The sequence below is a fragment of the Piliocolobus tephrosceles genome, chromosome 8 (genome assembly GCF_002776525.5).
Source record: "Piliocolobus tephrosceles isolate RC106 chromosome 8, ASM277652v3, whole genome shotgun sequence".
NCBI classification, from domain to species: domain Eukaryota; kingdom Metazoa; phylum Chordata; class Mammalia; order Primates; family Cercopithecidae; genus Piliocolobus; species Piliocolobus tephrosceles.
Genome location: NC_045441.1, coordinates 90,666,121 through 90,693,824, shown reverse-complemented (window position 1 = coordinate 90,693,824; position 27,704 = coordinate 90,666,121). Strand labels below are relative to the sequence as shown.

Sequence of the window (27,704 nt, the reverse complement as noted above, 5' to 3'; positions counted from 1 at the left end):
TTAATTGGCACAAATAAGAGAAAGGCTTGGATTTTGAAATACTTATGCTGTAATGAATGAGACACAAGACATTTCCTGGAGCTTAATGTCTGACTATTCAGAATTGATGGCATAGAGTTCAGTTAGGCAGTGTTTAGACCCAGATGGTTGTTAATCCCTGGAAATGCCCTGAGCTCAAATAAGCCAGCAACAAACCAATAATGCATATGGATTCCTTTGTAATAGACACCAATGTGATTGTTATTTATAATGATAGTTGTGAGAATTAATATATACTTATTTATGCTCAGTTTCCAGATCTAGATATTTTAAATGAATAGGTTAACGGTGAACATACAAAATTCACCATTTCTCTTTCCCTGTAGCTTATCCTAGAGGAGGGTTTGTCAGTCAGCTGAGGACAGTGTTTTAGTTCATAAGTATGAGTTAAGATTGAGGCCGACTATGGTAACAAAAACATCAAGGATATTGGTTTTCCACATAAGTCAAATACTTGAAAATGTTAAATAAGTAGATATTTATTTCTTATTTTGTGATGAGAAAGACTGTTCTATCTTTACTTGTATATTAAGTCTCTTATTTGCAAACATTAAGCTAATAGGTCAACAAAGTGCTTAGTTATTGTATCTTACAATATATTTAGTTTTAAAAATTTGTAGATATGGCCTTGTGCAGTGGCTCCCGCCTGTGATCCCAACACTTTGGGAGGCCGAGGCGGATGGATCACAAGGTCAGGAGTTCAAGACCAGTTTGGCCAACATAGTGAAACCCTGAATCTACTAAAAATACAAAAAATCAGCCAGGTGTGTGGCAGGCACCTGTAATCCCAGCTCCTTGGGAGGCTGAGGCAGGAGAATCGCTTAAATCTAGGAGGTGGAGGTTGCAGTGAGCCGAGATCGTGCCACTGCATTCCAGCCTGGGTGACAGTGTAAGACTCTGTCTCAAAAAAAAAAAAAAAAAAAAAAAAAAAATTGTAGATACTATAAATTTGGGGTTTTAATAATTACTAGTAATGTATATGTTTTCCTTTCTCTAATCCAATATTTCTCACACTTTAGCATAAACTGAAATATCTTTTAAAATTAAATTTCTGGGGATTCTGGGTTGGTAGCTGGACTCTTAATTTTTAGCAAGCATCCTAGGTTCTTCTGTTGCATACCTGGAGTAAAACTTGAAAAACTATGTTCTAGGCCTTTTCCATTTCACTACCAAATACTATTCTCACTTTTCTTCCTTTACTTTCACCACTATCTATACTACACTATCTATACCACACTATTTTCAGACTCATGTCTAAAAAATATATGTGATACAATACTTATTTTTTATTGGTTCAACTTAAATTTGAAGAGAGAAAACACGTCAATGATAAAAGTTTTACCTATGGAAGAGTAGGGGTGGGTGTGTGTGTGGGTGTGTGTGTGTGTGTGTGTGTGTGTGTGTTTGTATGGCCTCAGAACCAAACATGGACTTTTTCTAAAAACATAAAGAAAACTTTCTCCCACTCTTCTTAAAGTTTTAACTCAATTTCAAAAGTTTACAAACATCATGTATTTCTCCATGAAGAAATCTATGTTCACATTCTCATTTTAGATATTGTCAATATATACATATTACATGATTATATTGCTTTGTAATTGTTTACATAAATGTCTCCTTTCTATATTATGAACTACTTGAAATTAAGAAGCAATGTTTGTATTTTTATAAATGTAGTCTGTTAAATATGGCTTTGTATATAACAGCAGCTCAATTAACAATAATGAATGAATAAATAAAAACAGAGATGGAAGTTAAGGCTTTGACTGTTTACTATGCAACAGTCACTGTTAACAATAGCCCCATATGATAGGTACTTTTATTATAAAATATTGTAAATACAAATATGAGTCCTAAGTGGGTTTAGTAACTTGCCCAAGATACTTAAAAGTGATGGGTCTGGCATTCTTAGGAAATGTGGACTGAAGTTGTTAACCACTACACTCTTGGTAGTTAATTAAGATTTTTCTAAAATAGTATACCAACTATGTCTGTGTATACTCATCATATAGGCATCTCTTCATTTTTATGTTTGCATATTTGATAAACTTAAAAATATGTAAAATAGTATTTTGTAAGCATGTTAGAAAAAAGAATAAAAACCTTTACATATTTTGTAAGAGAATTTTACAGTGTGAAAATGATTTATACAGTCTCTGCAGTTATATAAATAATAAGAACTCAGATTTTCTAAAGATAAATATTATTACCCTTTCACCAGGGAGAAAATGTAAATAAATCCTGGCTATAAATATTAGTTAGAAAAATGACAGTGTAAAAATCTTGATTGAAATTAATGTGTGGTATACATTGAAATAAAATGATTCATCTGCAATAGCATTTAATCAAATACTAGTAACCCCCTCAAATCTTTCAACAGTACATTACTTTTAGTTTAAAAATATTAGTTGAAAAAATTTTTTGAAAACTTGTAAATTATTAGAGTCCTGGCTCCCTTGGTTTGTGATTATAAACCAAATCACAGTGCCTTGAGATTCTACAGGACATTTCACTGTTAACCATGCATGTGTGCTAGATGGAGCTGCTGTGATCTTTAAAAAGTCTGGAAATCTGTAGAGGAAGCAAAATAACCTGTTTTAGAAGGCAGATAATTGCCTTTTTCCTTCTTCCTACACCATTGTCTATTTTATGAGCCTCCATTAGTCTTAAACATAGAGACTGAACAAAAACATAGTGCTTTAAAACTAGTACTTAGAAAAATAATAATCTTTTAATAATTTTAAAATATTTTTGTACGGCATTCTCTGAAAAGGTAGGTGTGTTTCTTTTAGTATTAACATTGGGGCTGTGTCAACCTTAATATGGGAAAAGTGAAGAACATTAGGAAAACAAATTAATTTGAAAGGCTATGATCATGGCGGATAATATGAAAATAAACTTATTAGAAATGCCATTTATTTGCAAGCCTATAATATATTTAGTTATTTATTCTTATAGAGAATTTCCCAACCTATTAAAAATAGATGGAGCAGCTCCAAGTCTTAATTATAGGTAGACTTGATTAACATCATATTTTAAAAGTTTGCCTTTAACGCTAGAATTTCATAAAACACGACTGTTATTTCCATTTAAGGTGAAATTTACCACTTTAATTTGACAGAAATTCTAGAAAAACATAGACTTGTGTTTGTATTTCATTTTTTAAAAGCAACAGATTATTTCTTCAATTTAATCTCTCTTTTTAGAGTAGACAATTTTGCTGCTGTTCTCAAGGTACTTGCTACTACTGGCTGGTCTCACAAGAAAAACATTCTTAAAATTCTTATCGAATTATAAAAGTATTTCCTTTCTAAAGAGAAGATGGTTTAACATTGTGGTAAAGGATGTTTGTTGTAAACATAGAGTTACAGATACATACTATAGTAAAATGGTCTCTTTCTACTGGCACAGATTTATAAAAAGGCTTTTTCACTCAATAACATATTTAAGACATACTTCCATCTCAATACATATTACTCTATATCACTGGTTACCAGTGGAAATGATTTTGCCCTCCAGGGAACATTGGCAATGTCTAGAGATAGTTTTGATTGTCACGACTTGGGGCAGGTGTCATGCTACTGGCATCTAGTGGATAGAGTCCAGGAATACTACTAGACATGCCACAATGCACAGAACAGCATCTAGCCCAAAATGTCAGTGTGCAGAGGCTCAAAAATCCTGACTATGTCAACATTATTACTGCTTTTGATACATTTTATCAAACTGACTTCCAAGCAGGATTTTGAATTCACACTCTAAGTAGCACAGAATTGAGACAGCCTGATTACCCAGGTCCTCACTAATACTGGATATTTACAAACATTTTATTTGCTAACCTGACAGGTAGAAGTGACTTCTCATGTCTTAAATTTTTTTTTCCTATTAATACATTTTAATGTCTTTTCATTTATTTATTAGCTATATTCTTGAAGACTTATTTTCTACTTTTTTTCTCCTGAGTTCTCTCATCTTTTTCTTATTGATATCTAGGGACTTTTTAACATGAATTATACCAGACATGTATTTTATATGAACTATGTCAAACAGGTATTATATGTTTTTTATATAACTTTTACTTTATGCACTAATATCCTTTTAAAAAAGCCATCTGGGAATCAGGTAACTAGGTGGAAAACTCCAGGCTCTTCTTTAGTCTTAAGTTAAAGAACTGAGAAGGAAATAGAAGTACCACTAGTTCAGATCTGCTCATGGCTCTTTTAGTGGGCTGGGAACTTTGCTGAGAGCTCTGCTATATTCAGAAGTCGAACAGGTAGTATTGGTGTTGGGGAGTGGAGAGATATTTCTAGCCCAGTCACATTATAACTGTGGCAATTAACGCTTTTGGAATCCAAATGGAAATCTTCTGAGGGAAGAGAATCTCCTTTAAAATGTTAAATCTCTTCTTATCTATACAAGAGATGGAGAGAGAGAAAGAGACCATGTGGTGTGTCTGCGTGTGTGTTGTGTGCATTTGTGAGTGTTACTCTCTGGAGAGTTTCCTCATTTGGGAATAAATGCCAGACCGCCTATATTATTTACAACTTTTAGATGAAATGTAGTATATTTAAAATATTTGACAAGACACCAATCCCTAACTGTACTTACAACGAGAAATAGGGCAATAATCCCAAGGAATGAGTGGATTTCCCGTGTAGCACCAGGGTCCATGAGCATCATCATCCGGATTTCGGCAGTAATTCTCATTCAACTTACTTGCATCTGGTTCCCAGAAGATATGACTGTGGAAACAACAGGCTTTGCACATCACAAGATGCTCATTCCATCCAAGAGACACAAAATATTACAAAAAGATATAATCTCAGCACATCACTTTCACTGTAGATACAGCATAACCTTCTACTTGGGATGAATTTTAGCTATTTTGTTTGAGGTCTGTTTTGTTGCTGCTGTTGTTCCTACACTTTAGAAGCAGACTCTCTAACTTGGAAATCTGGAAGAGGGCTCCATAATTGGCATATTAGATTTTGTGATTTTGCCTCTATTTGAGAATCCCAGTGGCATGGTAACAATACTTCTGTGCATAGAAATAAGAGAAACATTGCCTAAAGCAAGCAGATGGCAAAGATTAAAACTATAAAGTACATAAAAATACAAGCTATTACACAAGTTTTTTTTACATTTTAGATACAAATGAAGCATCACTAGCAATACCACTATGACAGAGTACAAGAAGATATACTGAAATTAATAATGTGTTAATTAAATAATTAAAATTCTAAATTATACGGGTCATATGGTTATAAAATATTATTTTTTGACAGATAACTGAGCAATACTTTATTTCTAATTTACATCTTAACAATTTATTACAAAAGATTATAAATTTACTCTAAATTATTTTATACGGCCATTTTCATTCATGTAACATCAATATTTACATTTACCTCAATAACATGAATGAAGTCAATTCTACATGGTCACTCTGACTGCTCATAAAAGTCATTAAAACTATGCATCTTACTGAATTTGTTTCCAGTTATTAATTGCTACCATGCTTGAATATAATTAATGTGTCATTTTAAATAAAACTTTAAAAAGCTTGAACATGGAAACTTGGACTATATTTCCAGAATGAGGTTCATTTTTCTGGACCAAGAATAATAGTAAACACATATAGTACTTACTACATGCCAGATTGTGTTGTAGGTTCTTCATAGATATAACCTTAGACCAATCTTATGAGACAGTCTTTAAGGTTATACCATATTACATTTATGGAAATTGAAATCCAGAGAGGACAACTAATTGGTGTAATATCACATGGCTTGCAAACACTAGAGCTGGGGTTAGAACCCACAGCTGTTTCAAGAGTCAGTGCTCAAAACCGCCATGCTCTAGCTCCTATTTACAAAGTTTGTCCTTAAGCCAAAATGGTACCATGCGACTTAATTCTTGATCAATTTTCTACAAATTGTCCCAAAAGTCAAACCTAAACTTGATGAATTAAGTATTAATAGGGACCCATTGATAGTTTCTAAGTAAATATATCCCATATTTTCAGTGGCATGCTGGTAAAAGTTTACCAACTGGTACTTTGAGGTATGTGTATGTTGAGGATGAAGAGGAGGAGTCCTCGTTTGTAGCTGTTGCTGATTTCTGTCATGTAAATACTTCTACCATGAAAATTTCAAACTTCTAATGTAAAATCACTGAAAGCAACATTTTTGAAAGAAGATGAGAACAATTATATCTCACAACTCCATAAAAGCAATCCGCCCCACCCACCACTGCATGTTTCTAAAAATGCTTTAAAAAATAGCAGTGCTGAAATTAGCATTTATTTTAATCATGCCAATTCTTATTTAAAATTATTTAATAAATCCTTTTAATCTTCAGGATAAAATTTACATTTCTTAACTGAGCTTACAAGACTCTCTATATGGTGTTGTAAAGAGGTAAAAATAAACATGTAAAAAATTCACTTTGTGAATTCCTTCTCTGTGGACATTGACCAAGTTACATTCTTTCAGTCTAACCACAATTATTTCCTATATTCAAATAACCTAATGCTTTGGCCTTTGCACATGCAATTTCTTGTGTCTAATGTCCTCTTCCTCCTCTACTTCCCTTGCCCAATTCCTACTCATCAGGTACATCCCAATTTCCCTTCCTTTAAGAAGCCTGCCTGACCACTTATGTCTAAGTAGGTACTTCTTTGCATTCCCATAGCATAAAATATGCTATCTTTCATAGTGTTCATATGGCATTTCCTGTTTGCTTGCATCCCACACTAGAGTGAGAGATCTATAAGGACAGAACTCTGCTGCTCTTTGAAGTCCTAGAACTACAGTGTCGATATAGTAGCCATTGGCCACATATGGCTAGCGAGAAATTGATCCAGTCCAAATTGACAGGTGCTGTTAAGTGTAAAGAGACACCAGATTTTGAATATGCAGCATGAGAATATAATGTAAAAGATATTTTTAATTATTTTGTATTAAATACATATTGAAATGAAAAACTAGATATATTGAATTAAATAAAATATATTAAAATTAATTTTGCCTGTTTATTTTTACCTCTTTAAAAGTGGCTACTAGGAATTTAACAGAACATATGTCGCTTACATTTGTGAGTTGCATTATCTTTATATTGGACAGCATTATTTTAGAACTATCCTTTTTGTGTGAAGTAAATTAATTGAAACAATATAATCCCCTACTGAGTACATTTTGGAAGAGAATAAGGAACTTAAAAGACTGAAGCAAAGTCATTCCATCTCTCTGAGCCCTTAAATTCCTATCCATACATAGGAATCTTTCCTATAGGATTATGGTGGTCAAATGGCATAACTTAGGTAAAGCAGCCATGTTATAGGCACTCTATCAAATGACTGTAACTTGTGTTTTCTTTTATTCTAGTGCATATACTCTGGGATGTTTACGAAAAATCTGCTTTAGGTCACAATTATGTGTCATACTGCTTTCACAATTTTGTAAACACTAGCACTATTGCTAGGGCTGAGTAGATGCTACCTTCTCTGTCTATGAGTATATCTACAGATAAAAATTTTTATGCTACAGATAAAAATCTGTAATTCTCTAAAATTTGTATTTTTTTCAATTACATATACATTCCTGTAATTATTGGAAAATTTTATGTATCAAAGTTCATAAGGAAACCTGTCATTACACATTTTTAATAGTTAAGGGTTAGTATTTTAGATATTTAAATTATATATGAGTGATTATTGATTTGTCATAAATTACTATCAATTACTAAGTATGAAAACAATAATCCCATAAAATGCACTATTTCAAACACCAGATTTGCCACTTAATTATACACTGTCTTATTAAATTATGTAATTATTTTGTCAATGTGACCGTATCCTCCTTAGAGGTTGGAACTAAAATATTATCCACTTTTTGTTGATGTTCTCCATGATAGCAATTACAGTACAGAACACACAGTAAATGCTCACTAAATATCTACTAACTTGAATTGTATATTTAAAAGTTTGCTACATAAACAATGTTATGATGAGTTGTAAAGCAAAACCAATCTAATATTTTTATTAGTTTACCATGATATATAAAAGAATAGAAAGAAATAGCAATGTACATATCTAAGTATACAATTTGTTGGTATCACTACATTCTATATATTTGAAAGGAAGAAGTTTACATACCGGTGTAAGTCTTCCATATTCTTGTCCCACATAGAACATGTTAGTCCAGATCTTGTTTGGGATAAGTTGCCCATATAATTTTTGCCATTCCCACGATAACAATCTAGACATAAAATATACAGAAATAAGTCTAACGACTATTAAGGCAGATAAAATAAAAACATTTTTTACAAGTATATGGAATGATGAAACCAACATAAAAATTAAAGTACTTGAAAGGGCCGGGCACAGTGGTTCACGCCTATAATCCCAGCACTTTGGGAGGCCGAGGCAGGCAGATCACGAGGTCAGGAGATCGTGACCATCCTGGCTAACACAGTGAAACCCTATCTCTACTAAAAAAACACAAAAAATTAGCTGGGCATGGTGGCAGGGGCCTGTAGTCCCAGCTACTCAGGAGGCTGAGGCAGGAGAATGGTGTGAACCCGGGAGGCGGAGCTTGCAGTGAGCTGAGATTACACCACTGCACTCCAGCCTGGGCGACAGAGCAAGACTCCGTCTCAAAAAAAAAGAAAAAAGAAAATTAAAGTACTTGAAATCTGTACAAATCAAAAGTACTCAAATATCTCAGATTAAAATATCTTTATTTTAAGCCCAATATCTTCATCAAAATAAGGGTTTACGCAAATTCAAATATAACAAATAATAATTTAAAAACAAAATAATTTAAATGAGTGGCCCTTTGGAACAGCAAAGAAATAAGAATTTTTAGAATAACACATGTATTTCCCAATATTTTCTTCTGAAAAATTTCATTCCATAGAAAAGTAATGTAACAAACATTCATCTACTGGTCACATTCCTTATGTTTTGATTTTTGTCTTTTGTGACATTGACATTCTGAGTCACCCAAGTCAGCTGTTTTACAAATGCTCTTTAACTTCAGTTTGTTTGATTTATTTTCTCATGAATAAAACCAAGTTAAAGATATTTAACAGGAATATTGCATCAGTGATGCTTTGTCCTTTTTAGAGCATAACATCTTGTGGCACATGATGTCACTTTGTTCCATCACAGGTGACGTGTTTGATCACTTGGTTAAGTGGTGCAAAAGAAAAACTCCTCTTTGTATTTAACAAAAAATTAGTTGGGGTCTTTGAGTCTGAATAAATATCCTATTGCCAAACAAATTTTCACAAAATAGCTTAGGCATACATCAATGAATTTTGCATGAAACACTTATTGTCATGCTGATGGTAAAATGGTTATTTTGCTATTTCTAACATTTCTTTGTATTTGTTAGTTAGCATTCTTCTGTAAATAAAAATTTTTCCTTTTCCCTTACCCCATGCATTTATGTGTTAGTAGTAGAAGTGCTAGCACTAGCTGTAGAAGTAGTAAATGAAATGTGGGACCAGGGGATTTTCTTTTTATTTCATATGATATATAATCTATTCCTGTTATTCATTTTGATGCTCAAATTGTTCCAAATTTGGCCAAAGGAACCTACTTTAAACTGACTCCTGTGTCTCTTACTATGCTCCATGAGGTTTTCTGTTTCTCTTTTTTTTAATTGAGCAATTTGTGTTCTCCTGCCTCAGCCTCCTGAGTAGCTAGGATTACAGGCATACGTCATCACACCTGGCTGATTTTTTGTATTTTTAGTAGAGATGGGGTTTCACCATGTTTGGCCAGACTGGTCTCAAACTCCTGACCTCAAGTGATCTGCCCAACTTGGACTCCCAAAGTGCTGGGATTACAAGCATGAGCCATCATGCCCAGCCATCTTGTTCATACTTTTAATCAAAAGAAATGCAGTCAGAAATCAAGTTCTTCAAAAAATATAAGTTGGTCAGGTGCTGTGGCTTACACTTGTAATCCCAGCACTTTGGGAGGATGAGGTAGGTGGATCACTTCAGGTCAGGAGTTCTGGCCAACGTGGTGAAACCCCATTTCTACCAAAAATATAAAAAATTAGCTGGGTGTGGTGCTCACGCCTGTAGTCCCAGCTACTCAGGAGGCTGAGGCAGGAGAATTGCTTAATCTCCAGAGGCGGAGGTTGCAATGAGCCAAGATCATGCCACTGCAATCCAGCCTGGGTGACAGAGCGAGACTCCGTCTCAAAAAAATAATTAAAATTTAAAAGATTTTATCTCTCTCTATATATCTATATATTGCATTCCAAATTTAAAAAGAATTATTCTATTTTTAAAAATACTCTATATTTTTAAATAATACCAAAAATTTTTAAAGTAACTTTTATATTTAAGATTCTTAATTTTTATATGAATGAAAACTGTACATTTGACTATGAAAAGTCATCTACAAATTTACATCAACATTAAGATTTTATGTTGGGAAAAATAACTAATGAGTACTAGCCTTAGTACCCGGGTGATGAAATTATCTGTACAACAAACCCCCATGACACAAGTTTACCTATGTAACAAACCTACACATATATTCCAAAAAAGTAAAGAATGGAAAATACACAAGAGCCATAAACAAGAAATTAATGATCTACTTGCAATGGTGAGTAGAAAGTAGAAATGGAATAGCATGGAAGCAAGAGAAAAGGACACTTCTCTGAATTTACCCTTTCATATAGTATTGACTATTATCCAATGTCAAGGTTTTAAATATTCAAAAAATAATATCCAGAAAGATGGAAATAAAGACAGAAATATGCCTATGTATATATCATGTGTATACCATTAATACAGAGAAGGAAAAAAAATCCAGATGATTTTTGGATACAATTTTCTGATTGTATATCTGACTGTATATACTCTCACTAGAATATATTTTAAGACTGAAATAACTGTAAATACATTCTGATATCGATATAAATATTTAAATAAATTATATTGTTTACTGCCTTAAGTGTATAATATATAGTATATATAATCAGTAGTGTTTGTTTTACAACATTTTAAAGAAATTCTGTAATTTCAGTTTTCATTTTTCTTTAATAGTGTTTCTTAATATTCAGTTGGAAGAATATTTATATATATGTTAATTCAGATGTTGCAAGATTTGAAAAATGTTTCCACTCATCTAACTATATGTAGCACTTATATTTTCTGTTTTTAGAAAAATTCCTACATCTAAGTATCCACTTAGAACATTAGATAGATCTATCTACTTAGATCTAGGTATTTTTCAATAGATATAAATATAAACATTTTTCTATAGATATATAAAACAACACATACTATTAGCTCAGCAGTGTCAAACAACAACATAACTGACAGTTAAAATTCCACAGTTGAAAGTTGATGTAGCTAACAGTGTTTTTCTTGAGTAGAAGGTCTATGGCTTCTTCATTTTTAAATTGTCCCATAGTCTAGCAGTTTGTTGCATGTATCAGGTGCAATGGTGCAATATCTTGTTAAAGAATAGTAATATAATGTGGTGTTAAAGAATGAATGAAAGGAAAAAAGGATGAAAGAATGAAAAGGCCAATGTAAAGAGTCAGATTTAATCCCAATGTGCCAATTTGAGAATTTAGGAAAGTTACTTAAATTCTGTAAAACTAATATTTTCACCTATGAATGAATTATCTGATAAGCAATAACATATTTACTCTCCAGAATCCAAAATTTTCATATTCTATTACCTGATCCTTTTTAAGTGATGTATATATATATAAAAATATCTTAATATACACCAGAAGTTTATCAAATAATTGTTTTCCTTTATCACTCACAAATTATTAACAAATGTTCAGGTAAATGAGACAGGAACACAGAAGACTCAGCTGGTGCCAAACTTCCCTTAATCATTGACTTCAACTTTATTTCCAACTGACCCTTAAAAGAACAGTGAAACGGACTGAAAAGAGACTCATTCCCTCTTCCCTCTACAACTCTCTTTTCAGAGTTGCTCATCAACTATGGCATTGTGGAAAAAGTTAAAGGATGGAAGAAGTATGCACAGGGCAGTAAGTCTATGAGATGGAGCTTTAAATTTGGCTTGGGATTTCAAGGATGATTTAGGGCTAACTGTGATCATGACCATCACAATTAAGTCTATGTGAAATAGAATATGATCATTTAAAAGAATAACTCTCAATTTATTATACATCAATAATTCCCAGGACTCAACATTATTTTTAATATTTAATGAATTATTTCTTTGAAAAATCTACCTTTTTAAAAAATTATTTTAGGTTCAGGGGTACATAGGTAGGTTTGTTACATGTAAATTGTGTGTCACTGGGGTTGGGTGCATAGATTATTTTGCAGGCATATGCATGCATGTGTCTTTATGGCAGAACAATGTATATTGCTTTGGGTATAGACCCAGTAATGGGATTGCTGCATTGAATGGTAGTTGTGTTTTAAGATTTTTGAGAAATCTCCATGTGGCTGAATTAATTTACATTCCCACCAGCAGGATATAAGCATTTCCTTTTCTCAGCAACCTCACCATCATCTATTATTTTTTGACTTAAAAATCTATTTCAATCTGACTTTACTACCGCTCCCTGAGACAGTTATCTTCAATGGCATCTATGTTTCCAAATGCAATGGTCATTTCCCTCAAACCCCACGGTTATCCAGCAGCTACACTGCTAACAACCAGGGTCAAGTCACTCCCATCTGCAGTCTGAATTACTGAAACAACCACTTCATTGGTTCTCCTGTTTTAACCCTTGTCAAGAATTCTAGCTATTTTCCGGAATGCAGCCAGAGTGATCCAGTTAAAACTTAAGTCAGATTGTGTAACTTCTCCTTTCAGAGCCCTAAGAGTCCTTTCTCTTTCAGAGCAAAAGTACAAACGTTTACAATTCCTGAAAGGCTGATACAATTTTAGCCCCATTACCTCTCTAATCTCATCTCTTACTACTCTTCATCTTACTTATTTTGTACTACCTATAGTGATGTGCTTATTTACTTAACTTTCCCAGAACTCCCTCATCTCACACCATTTGCATTTGCAGTTTTCTCTATCTATAATACTCTTACACATATATGTACATGGCACATGCTGCTCCCTAACTGCCCTTGGCTCCTTCTTATATATTAACATAATAAGTATGATCTTCCCTGAACATTAAAATATAAAAGAGCAGCAGCCCTCTTTTCTAACTCTGAGACATTTTTCTCTCTACTACTTATGACAAACTACTGTAATATTCCCATTCTCATTTTTATTTTGCTTATTTTCTATCAGTTGGATATTAGCTCCAGGGGGTCAGATAACTTAGTTTTGTTTACTGGTATATCTCCAAGGCTTAGAACTGTGGCTGTCAGTAGCATACACTCAGCTAAATAAATAAATGTTGAGTGAATAAACATATAAGAAAAACCCAACTTCAAACTTGGTGATTTTGTTTGCTAGCCAGCAAAACCAGTGCAGCAAGAAGTAGATCTTATGCTGTAAAATGTGTCCGCCTTTTAGGCATTTCCCCTGAATTTAATAATGCCCACCCTGCAGAATGTCAGCCATTACCTTGTCCATTTGACATATCACAGTTTGGAATTTGGGAGCAGTAACCAACTCGGATGTTTGGATCAGTGGTAAAACACCAGGGTGATTCAGACCCATCTGGATTTCGGCAGTAATTTTCTCGTAGGTCCCTATTGAGAATAAGCATGTTAATGTAAATTACCAGAGTTCTTACGTTGGTGAACTCAGAGCTATTACATTGCTAGAATTCTAGAATGTATGCATGTTTATAAATAGAGTTCTAAGTTTTTGCACTTAAAATAGCCATAACAATTTAATATTCAGTATACATAACTGACACTGCCCAAATTACTAAAATAAATGCTGTCATATGTTAATATTTTTTTCCTTCCACAGGTCTAGAGTTTCACCCAAACATTTCCGCTTCATAAAAGAGAGAAACGGTACCACTGCATTCTTTTCACTCAGTCTCAGATTTAGACTCTGAATTGGTACCATTTCAAAACATTGGCCTGTTATTTATTACATGTTCATGACCCATATATTGTGTAGGAACAACATGTGGAAGAAATGTTATTATCAATAGTCATTAACTACTCTCATTTAAAATGGAAGTTCAATCTATTCAAATATGTCCCACGAAAATTATGATAGCTATTTTTTCCTTGAGTTCTGCATTTCTTTGATTTATTTAATTTGTTGCATCAATTTACTTTAATTACAAAGCAATTATTTATGGACTTAGAGAGGCTACCTAAAATCTTTATACATATTTCTGTAAAATTAAGGCCCAGTTATACTATAGAAAAACGAACTATAGAACAAATTGTCAATGTAGTACATGTATATTCTTCATTTTACCAGTATTTTAATTAGAAATTTAGAATTCTTAATAAGAAAAAAAAATCTATGCTAATAATCCCTGTATGTAAAAGAATTTTAATGGTTTTCTATCAATATAAATAAGGTTCACATTAAATAAAATGTGGATTTCATGATAAATAAAATGTATTAAATATGCTGTCTAATTTTAAATAAGTATGTGCTTTTATTTCATAGATTCCTTGTTAATAATTAATATGCAATCTTTTGGAAACCACAGTATTTGTATCACTTAGCTCCAATTAGAAGTACTATTATACAATTATATTAATATCCAAATGGACCATTCGAAACTGAGATTTTTTTTTTTTTTTTTTTTTTTTTTTGAGACGGAGTCTCGTTTTGTCACCCAGGCTGGAGTGCAGTGGTGCGATCTTAGATCACTGCAAGCTCCGCCTCCCGGGTTCACCCCATTCTCTTGCCTCAGCCTCCGAGTAGCTGGGATTACAGGCACCCACCACCATGTCTGGCTAATTTTTTTTTTTTTTAAGCAGAGACGGGGTTTCACCGTGTTAGTCAGGATGGTCTCGCTCTCCTGACCTCGTGATCTGCCCACCTCTGCCTCCCAAAGTGCTGGGATTACAGGCATGAGCCACCACGCCTGGCCGAAACTGAGAACGTTTTAAGGAAGAAGCTTGTGTTGGGTTAGAAAGTCAACAAGTAATAGTCTTATCTAATCAAAGTCAGTCCTGACACAAACTATTATTTAAGGATATGAAAACATCAGCTGCCAATGGTTAAAGCCACGGTATAGTTAAGTGTTCATAACCCATATTCAAACCTTTAGTCTTCCTATACAATTATTAACTGGAATAGATGAGACAAGCAATTTATACTTATATATATTTTTAAAAATCTATGTCAGTATAAAATACGTGTGTTAAATTTTACATAAACTTTGCATACACTTTGGCTTTATTTTCTATTATTTGTGGAGTCACCCTTTGTTGCCCAGTCTGGTCTTGAACTCCTGACCTTAAGCCATCTTCCCGTCTCATCCTCCCAAAGTTCTGGACTGCTCATTTAGACAAGCTAATTAAGTGAAGATCGAGGGCTATCAACATCTTAGTGTGGACTGACTTTAACATCTGTATTAGAAGCACCTCAGTCAATCTAGATGAAGCAAGAATGAAAGTCAAGATTTGCCGAGATATTTTTACTAAGTCCTTATCTTTCACTTGAAGAAAGGATGGTTTACAATTACTAAAGAGAATTGATTTTATGATTTGTGTAGATTCATCAGAGGCAGTATTGTTCAGTTACAGTGTTCCAAAGATTGCCATTTGTAAGGTCTCAGTACCGGGGCAAGTAATATTCCATGCTTAATATTTAAGAGACGCCTGACCAGTACACCCCTCAGTACTGGATCACAAAGAGTAAATGGTAAATCAATGTCCTGAGAAAAATGTTGAGTCAGATTTTATCAGTTTTGTAACACAGCACAAGCTTTGTTTCATAATATTTATGTTTGGTTATTTAAACCAAATAACAAAATTAAGAAATGGTGACTTAAATTCTGCCAAGATATAACAGGTAACTTTTGATACTTAAGTTTCACTTGTGAAGTCTGTGAAGTAAATGTTTATAACCATTCTGTTTTTCTTACAGATGAATTTCCCTAGGTATCTTCACATACACAATTTCTTATTGGGTATTACCAGTCATTAGAAGTTAACAAAAATGTGAATGGCAGTGACACTATCTCCTTTGTCCCTTATAACTAATATTCTCTGTGTTGCTTTGTTTTTTCTACTTTAATATGTATTTCTCAAGTGTGAAACACATGGGTCAGGAATAGAGAGTGAATTGCTGTGATGGAAATTAGGGAAATAAACCCAGAATGACAACTATCAATTTTGTTATTGTAAGTTAATGGGAAAACAACCTTAGATTAATATTTCTATTTAAACCAACAAATTATGGAACTAGCTAAAGCTTGTGCATGCACACACACACACATACAACAGAAATCTCCCGTCTCCTCTGGTGGATGGGCCAACTAGTGCTCACAGCTCCTCATTCAGAAATGTTAGCCTGTCTTATTAAAAGCCAATTACATAAAGCCAATATATGTTATTTATAGGTGCTATTTCAGGAAAACCACTACAAGTGATGTATGTTACTAATTTCAAAAGCAATCACTTTATGTTCCTCATAACAAGGTGGACAATTTGAAAACACATGGCATTGTGTTTGTGCCTGTCTACAAAAGCCAAGTGGTGTGAAAAGTACCCATAGAGAATGCACAAAACAACTATGTAATTGATGCTCAAGGGCAGTTTCTTTGGCTTGAGTCATCGACACAATTGTTTTGCTTCCTCACTTTTCAAAGCAAATCCAGAAACAATTGAACACATTCATTTAAGCTTTGAAAAATTATTTTATTCACAGATCTTTAAGGCTAATAACTCTTCAGTGGTAGGCCTTTTCTTTCCATTCTTTCAAAAGGAAAAACGTGTAATCCTCCCAAAGCTAACATGAACATTTAAGAAGGCAGTATTTTGAAACATGCCTGGCTATCATTACTATTAATTGATTTATTAAACAGACCCACAAGAGCAAAGTTGTGATCAGAAATCCACCTAGGGATGTATTTCCCAAAGCACAGTGAATCTACGCTCTGGATCGGAACCACCTAGAGTGCTTAATGAAATGCATATTTGAAGACCAAATCCCAGATCGAAAGAATCAAAATCTCTGAGTGGAGGAATAATCTGCCTTTTAACTCCTGATTATCACTGGGCACACTAAAGTTTGATCACTAACACAAAATCAGTGAAAAGTAACCACTCTACCTCATTTTCCCCAGGGCCTACTGAAATGTATAACATTTGCCTACTTTACTCACTTGCACTTGAAATTTTCAGGAGTCATGTCATGCTCGTGAGGATACTGAGAATCCCAGCGCTGACATGGAATTCCATTCCAAATGGTATTGACAGTGCCCCTGTAGCCTTCTCCTTGACCTTGGATGCATTCAGTTGTTTCCATAGGAACATCAGTATCATTTACAGTATTGTCAGCTATTGGAAAAACAATAACAAAAAAACTTACATAAAATCTTTGAAGATGCCATCTGCCTCTTAGAGTTCATTGGCATTTTTATTAGCAGATTTTTTTCCTGTTACTTATAAGCTTTTATAATAATTGAGTGGAATAAGAAATTTAACTTAACATTATTACTAACTTCACTCCAATTTTCCTTTCATTCAAATCCTAAATTAGTTTTTTCTTGAACAGTTACTTAAATGCATTTTACTCCCACATGTATAACTTACATATGCTGAATATATAGTGTTTCTGAAATGACTATACAATTATTTCTAAAATCAGTTTGCTTATAAGTACATACAAAGTGGTAATGAAATTAACCACAATTTTCCTCCAATGTAATACATACATTCTGGCCGGGTATGGTGGCTTATGCCTGTAATCCCAGCACTTTGGGAAGCTGAGGTGGGTGGATCACCTGAGGTCAGGAGTTTAAGACCAGCCTGGCCAACATGGTGAAACCCCGTCTCTACTAAAAAAAAAAAAAAAAAAAAAAAAAGCCAGGAGTGGTGGCAGGTGCCTGTAATTCCAGCTACTTGGGAGGCTGAGCCAGGAAAATGGCTTGAACTCGGAAAGCAGAAGTTGCAGTGAGCCAAGATTGTGCCATTGCACTCCAGCCTGGGCAAGAAGAGTGAAAGTCGGTCTCAAAAAATGAATTAAATAAATAAATGAATTCTAGTTTCTAAGCTGACAAGTTAAATATATTTTTAGTCAACGTGTTTACAATAAAGAAAAAAATCAGTTATTCCTAGGAAGATCTATCTCCTGCTTTTTTCCTAGTCCAACTTCAATGCTTACTATACTTCATGAAGATTATGAAATCCTCAGTCACTAAGTAAAAAAAAGTATAAATTTAAATTTTTACCACAATTTGGTCTCTGTGTGTAATGTTTAGTCAATCAAAATATAACTCAAAACATTCCAGAGCAACTAAAATTCATATTTCTTAAAACATACATGGAAATGTTTATGGTTTGATAAAAGTATAAACTTCCCAGCTACCTTTACAATCTAAAGATGCCTCTGAATGACACTCAAGTCAACAGCCTCTAGGACAGTTTAAGATCTGAGTAAATTTCATTGATGTATCCATTTTGGAATTGGATGTACCACTGTACAAAGTACAGGCCAGAATTAGACATGCTTTCAGTGACTAGGAATGCCTATGATAGTTTTCTATAGTTAATAGTGTAAATATTTTTAATAGCTTTTAAATTTCATCTAAACATTTCTCTCACACAAACCATTGCTAACTTATGTAGTTAGCTGAATGCTTTATTTCATTGCATTCTATGAGCTAACCTTAGGCAAACTAAACAATAGCCTATGTTTAGAGTTATTCTATGAAGCTTTGTGAGAAAAGGGAAAGCATTACCTTAATGACTACCCTAATTACTGAAATAAGTTGTACTATGCAAATTTCCATTAAATTCCTTTTAAATAACTTTATTGCAACCCATTTAAAAAGTGTCTCAATGTTTTGTATATCTGCTTTAGAGAATAGAAATATGACTCAGAAATACCCAAACTTAAAAAGAAATTCAAATGAAGATGAAAAATGTTCAGCAATTGACCCATAAAGTGGCAATTGAGAGCTGATAGCCTAGAGAACTCATCTATATTGATACTGATGATATATATTGATTTTAGGAAGAACACAAATTACTGAACTTGGGGAAATGCCTTGTATAGAAAAAGTTGATGCTGATTATGCAAATCTTTTATAATTTCAATACTATCCAAAGGTCTTTGGTGAAATACAAAATAAGATAGATTTCATAGGTCCTAAGGAACTATATTTCATCAATATAAATGCCATTAAGTTACTCTATTTCTGACTATGTGAATTAACTGATAAATGATATGAGGAGACTGAATGTGTGGGGGAACATTTTAATAGATGATAACTCTAAAACAGGTAAAAGGTCGAGTTTGTACTGCTATATTTCATATCTAGTTATAAAACTGATGGGAAAGGAGACAAAAATAAATGTCCTTGGGCATCTATCAATTCATTAGCCTAACATGCTAAAAGAAAAGTTTTGGGGTACAAGCTCTTGGGCAGCAAACTTGTGACCTCAGTCAAAACTAAGTCCTGACAATGGAAGGGAGTTCAGAGTTAGAACAGCCAGTGTAAACACACTTCCACTAATCTCTCAGACTTCCTTGTCTGCCTCAGGTACCTCAACTCCTTTACTTTCCTACTCAATTGTGTGTGATTTGTTTTGATTGTTTACTACTGAGCCATTCTTCTCAAGCACTACTCTTATACTGCACACATAACTCACAGATCCAGTCTTGATGAGTCCAGGTGTCAATCAGTGCCATCTTTGGCTGGACATGGACCCATTCATTGCATCTCACTGATAAACTAGTTCAAGGCTCAGTCCAAGAAAAATTAACACACCACTCCCTGGACACAAGTATGATTTGCCAGATACCAGTCAAGACAATAAATAAAAGGAATGTAATATTGAGACATGATTAAGGATTTGAACATTATTTGTTGAAATTTCTAAATATGGAAGCAGCTTCAAAAGGCTGTTTCCTCTACTATGTGAAGGTAACTTCCTACTGTAAGGATATGCCTGGGTGGGGGTGAGAGAGTAAAACTGTCTGTCTACATTGTCAATGTAAGCTTAAATATCAATGATCATTTCTAGAGCATGTTATTAGTCAAGGGTGATTCGAATTTCAAAGTAATTTTTCCAAAAATAATACTTTAAAGTTACACTCTTACAGAAATGACCCATGATAGTTATAATCTGAAGCAATACTTAGAGCCTTAAAGTCAGAAACAAGTGGAAATATACCTTATAAAAAGGGAGACAGTAAGGTAGACATAGGTTATCACAATTCATTAAAAAATCAATACTTGGCAGGTGCAATGAGCAACTATAAGCAATCACATGATAATCAGGTAATATTAAGAGGAATGATAAAAGGTAAATACTGATAAAGGATAAACATATTCTTAATTTGAGAGCAAATTTTGAAATTTTAAGAATCTCTGTGAAATGAAAGATCTATATTACCAAAATCCCAAGTCAAAGAAAAGGCTACTTGCTTAAAAATATTCAGGAAAATAGTTCACTGCTGATTTATCCACTAAACCTTCAATGTCAATTCAGACACGTATTGTTAGTGCTAATTCTCTACTTCAACTGGAAGTTTCCAACCAGATTTAATAAAAGAATCTTTCACTTTTAAAAATAGCAATGATATAAATCTCATCATTTGACTATCATGTTGAATAGGTTTTTTTCTAAACTTTCATTAGCATATTTTAAAGCGTTTACTATAAACTTGAAGAGTCACTGAACATTCATTTTTTAAAAAGTATGTTAAATCTTTAAATAAAAATCAAAATGCTGGCTTTGGATTAAATAATTTAAACAGTTTAATATATTTTAATTTGGACATGGAAAAATAAACCTTTCAGAATTTTTAAAATTATAGAATACAAAGAATTACTGTAATTAATATAAATATAATATTTTACCAAATAAATATAACTTTTTCATTAGGTTTTATTAAAATGTAAAGAATCTAAATAATAACATTATTATTTTTCATCTTTTACAAAATAAATATCTATAACTTTAAAATGTGTATAACTCTAATAACTTAATAGTTTTATTTTTCTTGTGTTTTAATTCATTGGAAATATTTGTCATTATTTTAAACACAAACTAGAGTATTTAGCTGGTATTTTTCTTTAACTCCAAAGTACCTTCTGAAATCAGTGCATTGTATTTATTCCCTTTGACATTCAACTTCTAGAAGTCACCCCATAAATAAAACTACATAATTCTGGTGCAATGTATAGAATAAATAATACAGGCGAATAAAGATATATTAGTATGACAAGGTAACTAAATAGTTTTCATCAATAAATGAGAGTTATTATGAGTCTCCATGAAGCTATTTAATAAATATCTGATGAGGACCATGATGAATGATTTGTCCATAGACCATTTAACTGTGATATAAATGTTTGATCTTTGCTGCTCACATACTTACTATTCAAACAAAATTAATTATTCCTCAATGGCAGTAAAACAAACTCCTCCTGCAGTCCTGCTGTATAAATATCAAAACCGGGTGTAAAAATAAAACAAATGTTTCATGACAATTGATTTGGAAAGGGCTATTAAATGTTGGGAAAGGCATTCCTTTGTACTTAACACTTAACATGGGACCTGAGTAAGGGAGGGTTTTGAAAAATCTCCATTGGCCAAACTAAAATGTCAGAAAAGACAGAAACATTCCCAAATATCAGCTGAAGTTGATTGTTTAGACAAAGCAACAGGTATTTTAAAATACAGTAGCCCCACCTACACAAATATATTTTCAATTATGTCTACCAAATTAACACTGAAAATATCTGGAACTCTTCTGAGAGTTTCTACAAAGGAAACATTTTGCCAGGAGTATCAGTAGTGGCTACCCATTGGAAGCAGAAGCAAAGGTATTTGTGTAATTATCAGTGGTCTATGAGTAAAGGAATGCTTTTCTTTGATGATTGACACAAAATTTGCTGTTTGGAAATGCTTTAAGTAAAACATTTGCTATCAAAATTTTTCACTGTCCTGTTTGAATATGATCAAATACAATGAGTGTCTCTTGGAACATTAATTTCACTTTGCTGGTGAAATTTGGTTGTGATGTGATCTGATTGCTACAAAGTTTGGAAGTGAATTTTAAGATTTGAATAGATTATTTTTGAGGCAAAGAGTATTCACTGTTGTCTAATTCTTGGGATAACCATCTTGCCTCCCAACAGTGACCAATAGAACAAGATCAACAATTTAAAAAAAAAATCTGATTACTTTTCTCTGTGAAGTGCTGGCCAAAGCCTTGCAGAGAGGCCACAGGGCCCTGTTGGAAGTCTGAATGGTAGCTAGTGAGTTGGAGTGCATAGTATATTACAAACAGCGACACCCAGGGCTCTATAAGCTTCATATGAATGACGAGTAAATTCTTACATCTACAGTTTCCACCACCCCCACCCTGCCCCTAACATCCCCATCAAAAGAAATCCCAGATTTCCCAGTGGAGACAAGCTATTGCTTCTCTTTTCCCTATAGCCAAGAATAAGTCGATTCATAGTCTGGTAGACAAATACCCAATTATCCCTTGGAGTAGTTCAACCTAACCCACTGCTTCTTCCCAGCTACTGAAGAGCAACTGAAATAGAATTTACTTTATGAAGGTCCCTCGGGATTGAGAACAGTGTGTAATAAAGCCACTCTCCCATCAACAGTACTTATGCTCTGTGGGCCACTAAGACGAGGATGAAGCTCATTGTAAATTTAAAGAGCTTCTTGTTTTAAAATTGGCATGGGAAAACAGTAAAGACCTCCAAAATAATGAACCTCAAATTGTTTGCACGTTTGCTTTCTATGTGAAGCCAGGATTCACATCTCAAACTTTTCCCTGGACTTTATCCAAGCTTTTGCTCGTACAAAATGCTCAGGAGACAAGACTTTCATGAAAGGTCTTCAATTCTATATAGCTTTATTCTTTAGGAAATGATTTGGAAGAGACCTCCAAGTAAAAGACTTTTCCCTTGAGAAAGGGTATTGATAGCACTGTTTTTTCTCTGACACAGGGCACAATATTTTATTTCTATGAATCTCTATTCTGGTCTTGGATAAATTAGGAAAACTCAAAGAAACAATCAGCTTTCTCTAAGAAAGAAAATAATTTGTAAAAATTATGCTGTAATTGTATACAATTTGTAAAAAATATTTTCTCATCATATGAACACACTGAATCTTAAACGATGACTATGTTCTTTTAAAGTGATGTCCATGTTCATTGGTTACTAAGGGAAAGGATTTTTTTTTTGCATATTTGTTTCCAATGGCAACATACCTACATTAGTCTGCTCATGCTGCCATAACAAAGTACTGCAGATTTGCTGATTTAAACAAAAATAATTTATCTTCTTACAGTTCTGGAGGCTAGGAAGTTCAAGACAAAGGTGCTAGCCAATTGGGTCCTTGATGAGGGCTCTCTTCCTCACTTGAAAATGGCCACTTTCTTGCTATGTCCTTACATGGTAGAAAAACAGAATTCTCTCTTTCTTCCTCTTGTTATAAGGCCACCAATCCTACCAGATTAGGATCCACTCTCATGACCTCATTTAACATCAATTACCACTTACAATCCCTATATCTAAATATAGTCACAATGGCAGTCAGGGCTTCAACATAAGGATTTGGTAGGAGAAGCAATTCACTCCATAGCAAGACCTCAAATAGAAACCTTAGTTATCAAAGATCTACCCAGGTCTCATTTCTAAAGTGTTTCTGGGCACTTAAGTATACTAGTTCCTCCTTAATTGCAGTTTTGCTTTCTGCCATTTCAGTTACCTGTGGTCAACCACTGTCCAAAAATATTAAATAAAAAATTCCAGAAGTAAATAACTCATAAGTTTCAAATTGCACACTCCATTCTATTTTGCCTTAAATATGCCTCATTTCTTTGTCCAGCGTTGTATATGCAACTCGCCCATTTAGTCACTTAGTAGCCTTCAGGGTGATCAGGTCAATGGTCATAATTTTGCAGTAACCTTTATTTTACTTAACAATGGTCCCAAGGCACAAGAATAGTGATGCCGGCATATTGTTATCATTATTCTATTTTATTGTTGTTGTTAATCTCTTATTGTGCCTAATTAATAAATTAAACTTTATCATAAGAATGTATGGAGATGATACAGTAAGGGAGCTCAAATGAAGGAGCTGATGTGAGGAAATCATAACTTAGTTGAAATGTGAATGAGTGAGTAGCTGCCAATTAGGTCAGGAAGAAAGTAAAATTTTTGAAAAGGCAGAAGGCATGGTCGGGGTAAAGAGACTATAATGAGAACATGGAAAATACGAGGCAAAGGAAGAAAATTATTGTGGCTGTAACAGAGAGCAAGAGAGCCTGGAGAGAAATGTGGAGGTATATGAAGTCATATATAAGGTTAGAAATATAGGTAGGGGGTAAAAGATGGTTATGTTTTGTCATTGTCCTAAGATCAAAGGAAACCATTGAAGGCTTTTTAATTTATGTGTAGAGGTGTGTATGTGTGCGTGCGTGAGTGTGTGTGGTGTTCTGTAGACGAGGAATGATATCATCAGATTTTCGAAAACATTCTCTTTTGCAGGGAAAAATAATGGATAGAGATATTTCACTCTGAAGGCCATTCGTGTTAAAAATGATACTCTCTTAGACAAAGTAGACAATGATGGAGTGAAATGGTCTTACGTGAAAGGTATATAGAAGATAAAATTGACAGGACTTGGTGATAAATGAAATGTGAAGAGTGAAGGAGAAGGCTGTATCTGGGATTATGCCGGGCTTTTGGATTTTAAACTGGGCAAATAATGGTATCAATCATGCAAAAGAGAGCTTACAAGGCAGAACAGACGCTCTCAACCCCCTTTACAGGATTCATGAAGAAAATCAGGATAAAAGATAATCAATAAGAAAAGAGGTGAGTTTCTGGTTCCGAGGGGCTGAGGGAAATTGGAGTAGCCCATAGGTAAATACTAATTAGTGTACTCTTAAGGGGACTGTGTCAATCTTGCATGTTCTGATATATAGCAAAAAGTTGTTCTTAGAGCATCCTGGGACACATGAGGTTCCTGAGATCCTTTCAGGGATCCAGGAGATCAAAACTATTTTCACAGTAATGTTAAGAGATCATTTGTTCTTTACACCATGAAGCTTTCAGATGGCATGTGATATGTGATATCCCGAAAGACTGACGGCAAAAGCAAATACAAGACACCCAACTGTCTTCATTTAAGGTGTCATTAAGTAAAATTATTTTAAATGCCAAATTTTTAAAAAGTTGACAATGCCACTGTTTACTATTTTTCAGTAAAATATATTTATTAATAGCTAATGGCCTTACTGCTGTTTTAAATGAATGAATACATGTTTTGAATTTCCTGTTTTAATTTCTAATATAGTAAACATGGATTCATATAATCCACACAGATAATTTGGGCTTCCCAATAATGTCAAAGAGTATAAATGTATGTTCAGTCCAAGAAGTTTGTGAACTGATCTAAATACTCAATGTGATTTCTAAGGGGTATCAATCACAAGACAGTTTTTAAATTTCCAGGGACCTGTTGAAGTTTACTTCATAAAAATACTAATACTGCATGTTCTTACTTATAAGTGGCAGCTAAATGATGAGAACACATGGACACATACAGGGGAACAATAGACATTGGGGCCCACTGGAGGGTGGTAGATAGGAGAAGGGAGAGGATTGGGAAAAATAACTAATGGGTCCTAAGTTTAATGCCCGGGTGACAAAATAATCTTTACAACAAAACCCTATGACATAGGTTTACCTACATAACAAACCCGCACATGTACACCTAAACTTAAAACTTAAAGAAAATACAATAAATTTAACAAATGTTATTATTTGTCTCCGAAAAGCAGGAAACTAATATATAGAACCAACTGTTATTCAGAATATGAAGTTATAATCAGAATTTTTTTTTAGAATTAACACCCTATAAATACTATCCTCTGCTTAACAAAGACATTGGAATTATATAGCATGTTACTTGTGTAACTAGCCAGCTCCTCTTTGGACAGAAGAGAAAAAAGAAACCTACTTAATAGCTAGAAAGTGTCATAGTCATTGTATTTCTTGCCTCTCAATCTCTTTTTAAAAATACCCTAAAGATTGGTTTGGAACTGAAGAGGAGGGCAACATTTGGATTTCTTGTGCATGTGTGCATGCCAGTTGAAGGGTGAATGTGCAGGTGAGCGTGTGTATGTGTGTGTGTGTGTGTGTGTCTGTGTGTGTGTGTGTACAGGTTTTATTCCAGAGAAGATTTATAAGAGTACCTAAACTGACCAGGTATGGTGGCTCATGCCTGTAATCCCAGCACTTTGGGAGGCCAAGGTGGGCAGATCACCTGAGGTCAGGAGTTTGAGACCAGCCTGACCAACATAGAGAAACTCTGTCTCTACTAAAAATACAAAATTAGCCAGGTGTGGTGGTACATGCCTGTAATCTCAGCTTCTCAGGAGGCTGAGGCAGGAGAATCGCTTGAACCCAGGAGGTGGAGGTTGTGGCAAGCCGAGATTGTGCCATTGCACTCCAGCCTGGGAAACAAGAGTGAAACTCCATCTCAAAAAAAAAAAAAAAAAGTACCTAAACCATACATACATACACACACACACACACACACACACACACACACACACACATACACACACACACAATCAAAAGGGAAATAGTTGGTTTATTATACCTAACTGGTGTAGAACAATGGGAAGACTAATACAATTTTAAAAGTCAGTGAGTGGAACCAACCCAATCTATACAGAGAAACACTATCACAGGAATCATTTTTTATTTTAAAGGACAAAACAGATGATTCGATTTCCTGGGAACACAGTGTTTTACTCTGAAAGGCTTCCAGATTCTTCAGTTATTTCATATATGCCAGACATATCCCCTGCCTATGGGACTGTTGTCCAAAATATTAAGAGTTGTCCAAAACATTTCCTTTTATCAGCAGGTCTACATTGAGAGAGATTTACCTTGGCAGTATCATGGCATGGTTAATATTCAATTAGGTTTGTTCAGAGGAATTTCCCCATCATTCTGCTATAGTGAAATATATGAAAATCAATCCATGCCCTCTTAATTGTATATTTTACTCTAGGTGCTGGTGCCTGATCTTATGGAGCTTATTTAGCTTTACATATCTGTCCATATATACATAACTTTATATTATCAGGCCAATTTATAACATTATTATACCTTACTAAATTTATGCAATTCTATTGATTTTAAAGAATTTTAGGATCCAGTTGAAAAAAATAAGAACTGTATTCAAAGAAATGAAAATATTATGTAATATTATTTAAGAGAACAGTGAAAATGTGTGAGTTAACCATAGAGGAGAGGACCAAGTTCATAGAGCGAAAGGAATAATACAAAACAGGTTAAAAAAATAGTTTTTATCATAAATTCAGAAAAGCTGGGTAAGGGTCAGCATATAGAAAAATGATTGTATGGACTGCTAAAAGACAGATTGAAACAGGATGCAGGCTGGGTACAAGGACAGCCAGAGAGGTAGGGATCAGCTATAGGTATTAGAGACATCTGTGATAAACTTCTGTTAGACTTATTATTCTTCATTGCAGCCTCTGTCACTCACCACAAGAGGTTCACCATCAGTTG

The 27,704-nt window shown here is 33.9% G+C and overlaps 1 protein-coding gene across 4 annotated transcripts in view; it reads right to left on the bottom strand.

Moving 5' to 3' along the window:
* The window catches only part of HGF (hepatocyte growth factor), a 68,434-nt gene that overhangs the window by 13,073 nt on the left and 27,657 nt on the right, over positions 1 to 27,704 (bottom strand). For all 4 annotated transcript variants that reach the window (XM_023226672.3, XM_023226671.3, XM_023226670.3 and 1 more), the window contains 4 exons: positions 17,280 to 17,454; positions 13,592 to 13,719; positions 8,195 to 8,297; positions 4,648 to 4,781 (listed from right to left, as the gene is read on the bottom strand). In XM_023226672.3, coding sequence (XP_023082440.1) covers positions 4,648 to 4,781; positions 8,195 to 8,297; positions 13,592 to 13,719; positions 17,280 to 17,454 — 540 coding nt within the window. The remainder of the gene's footprint in view (positions 1 to 4,647; positions 4,782 to 8,194; positions 8,298 to 13,591; positions 13,720 to 17,279; positions 17,455 to 27,704) is intronic.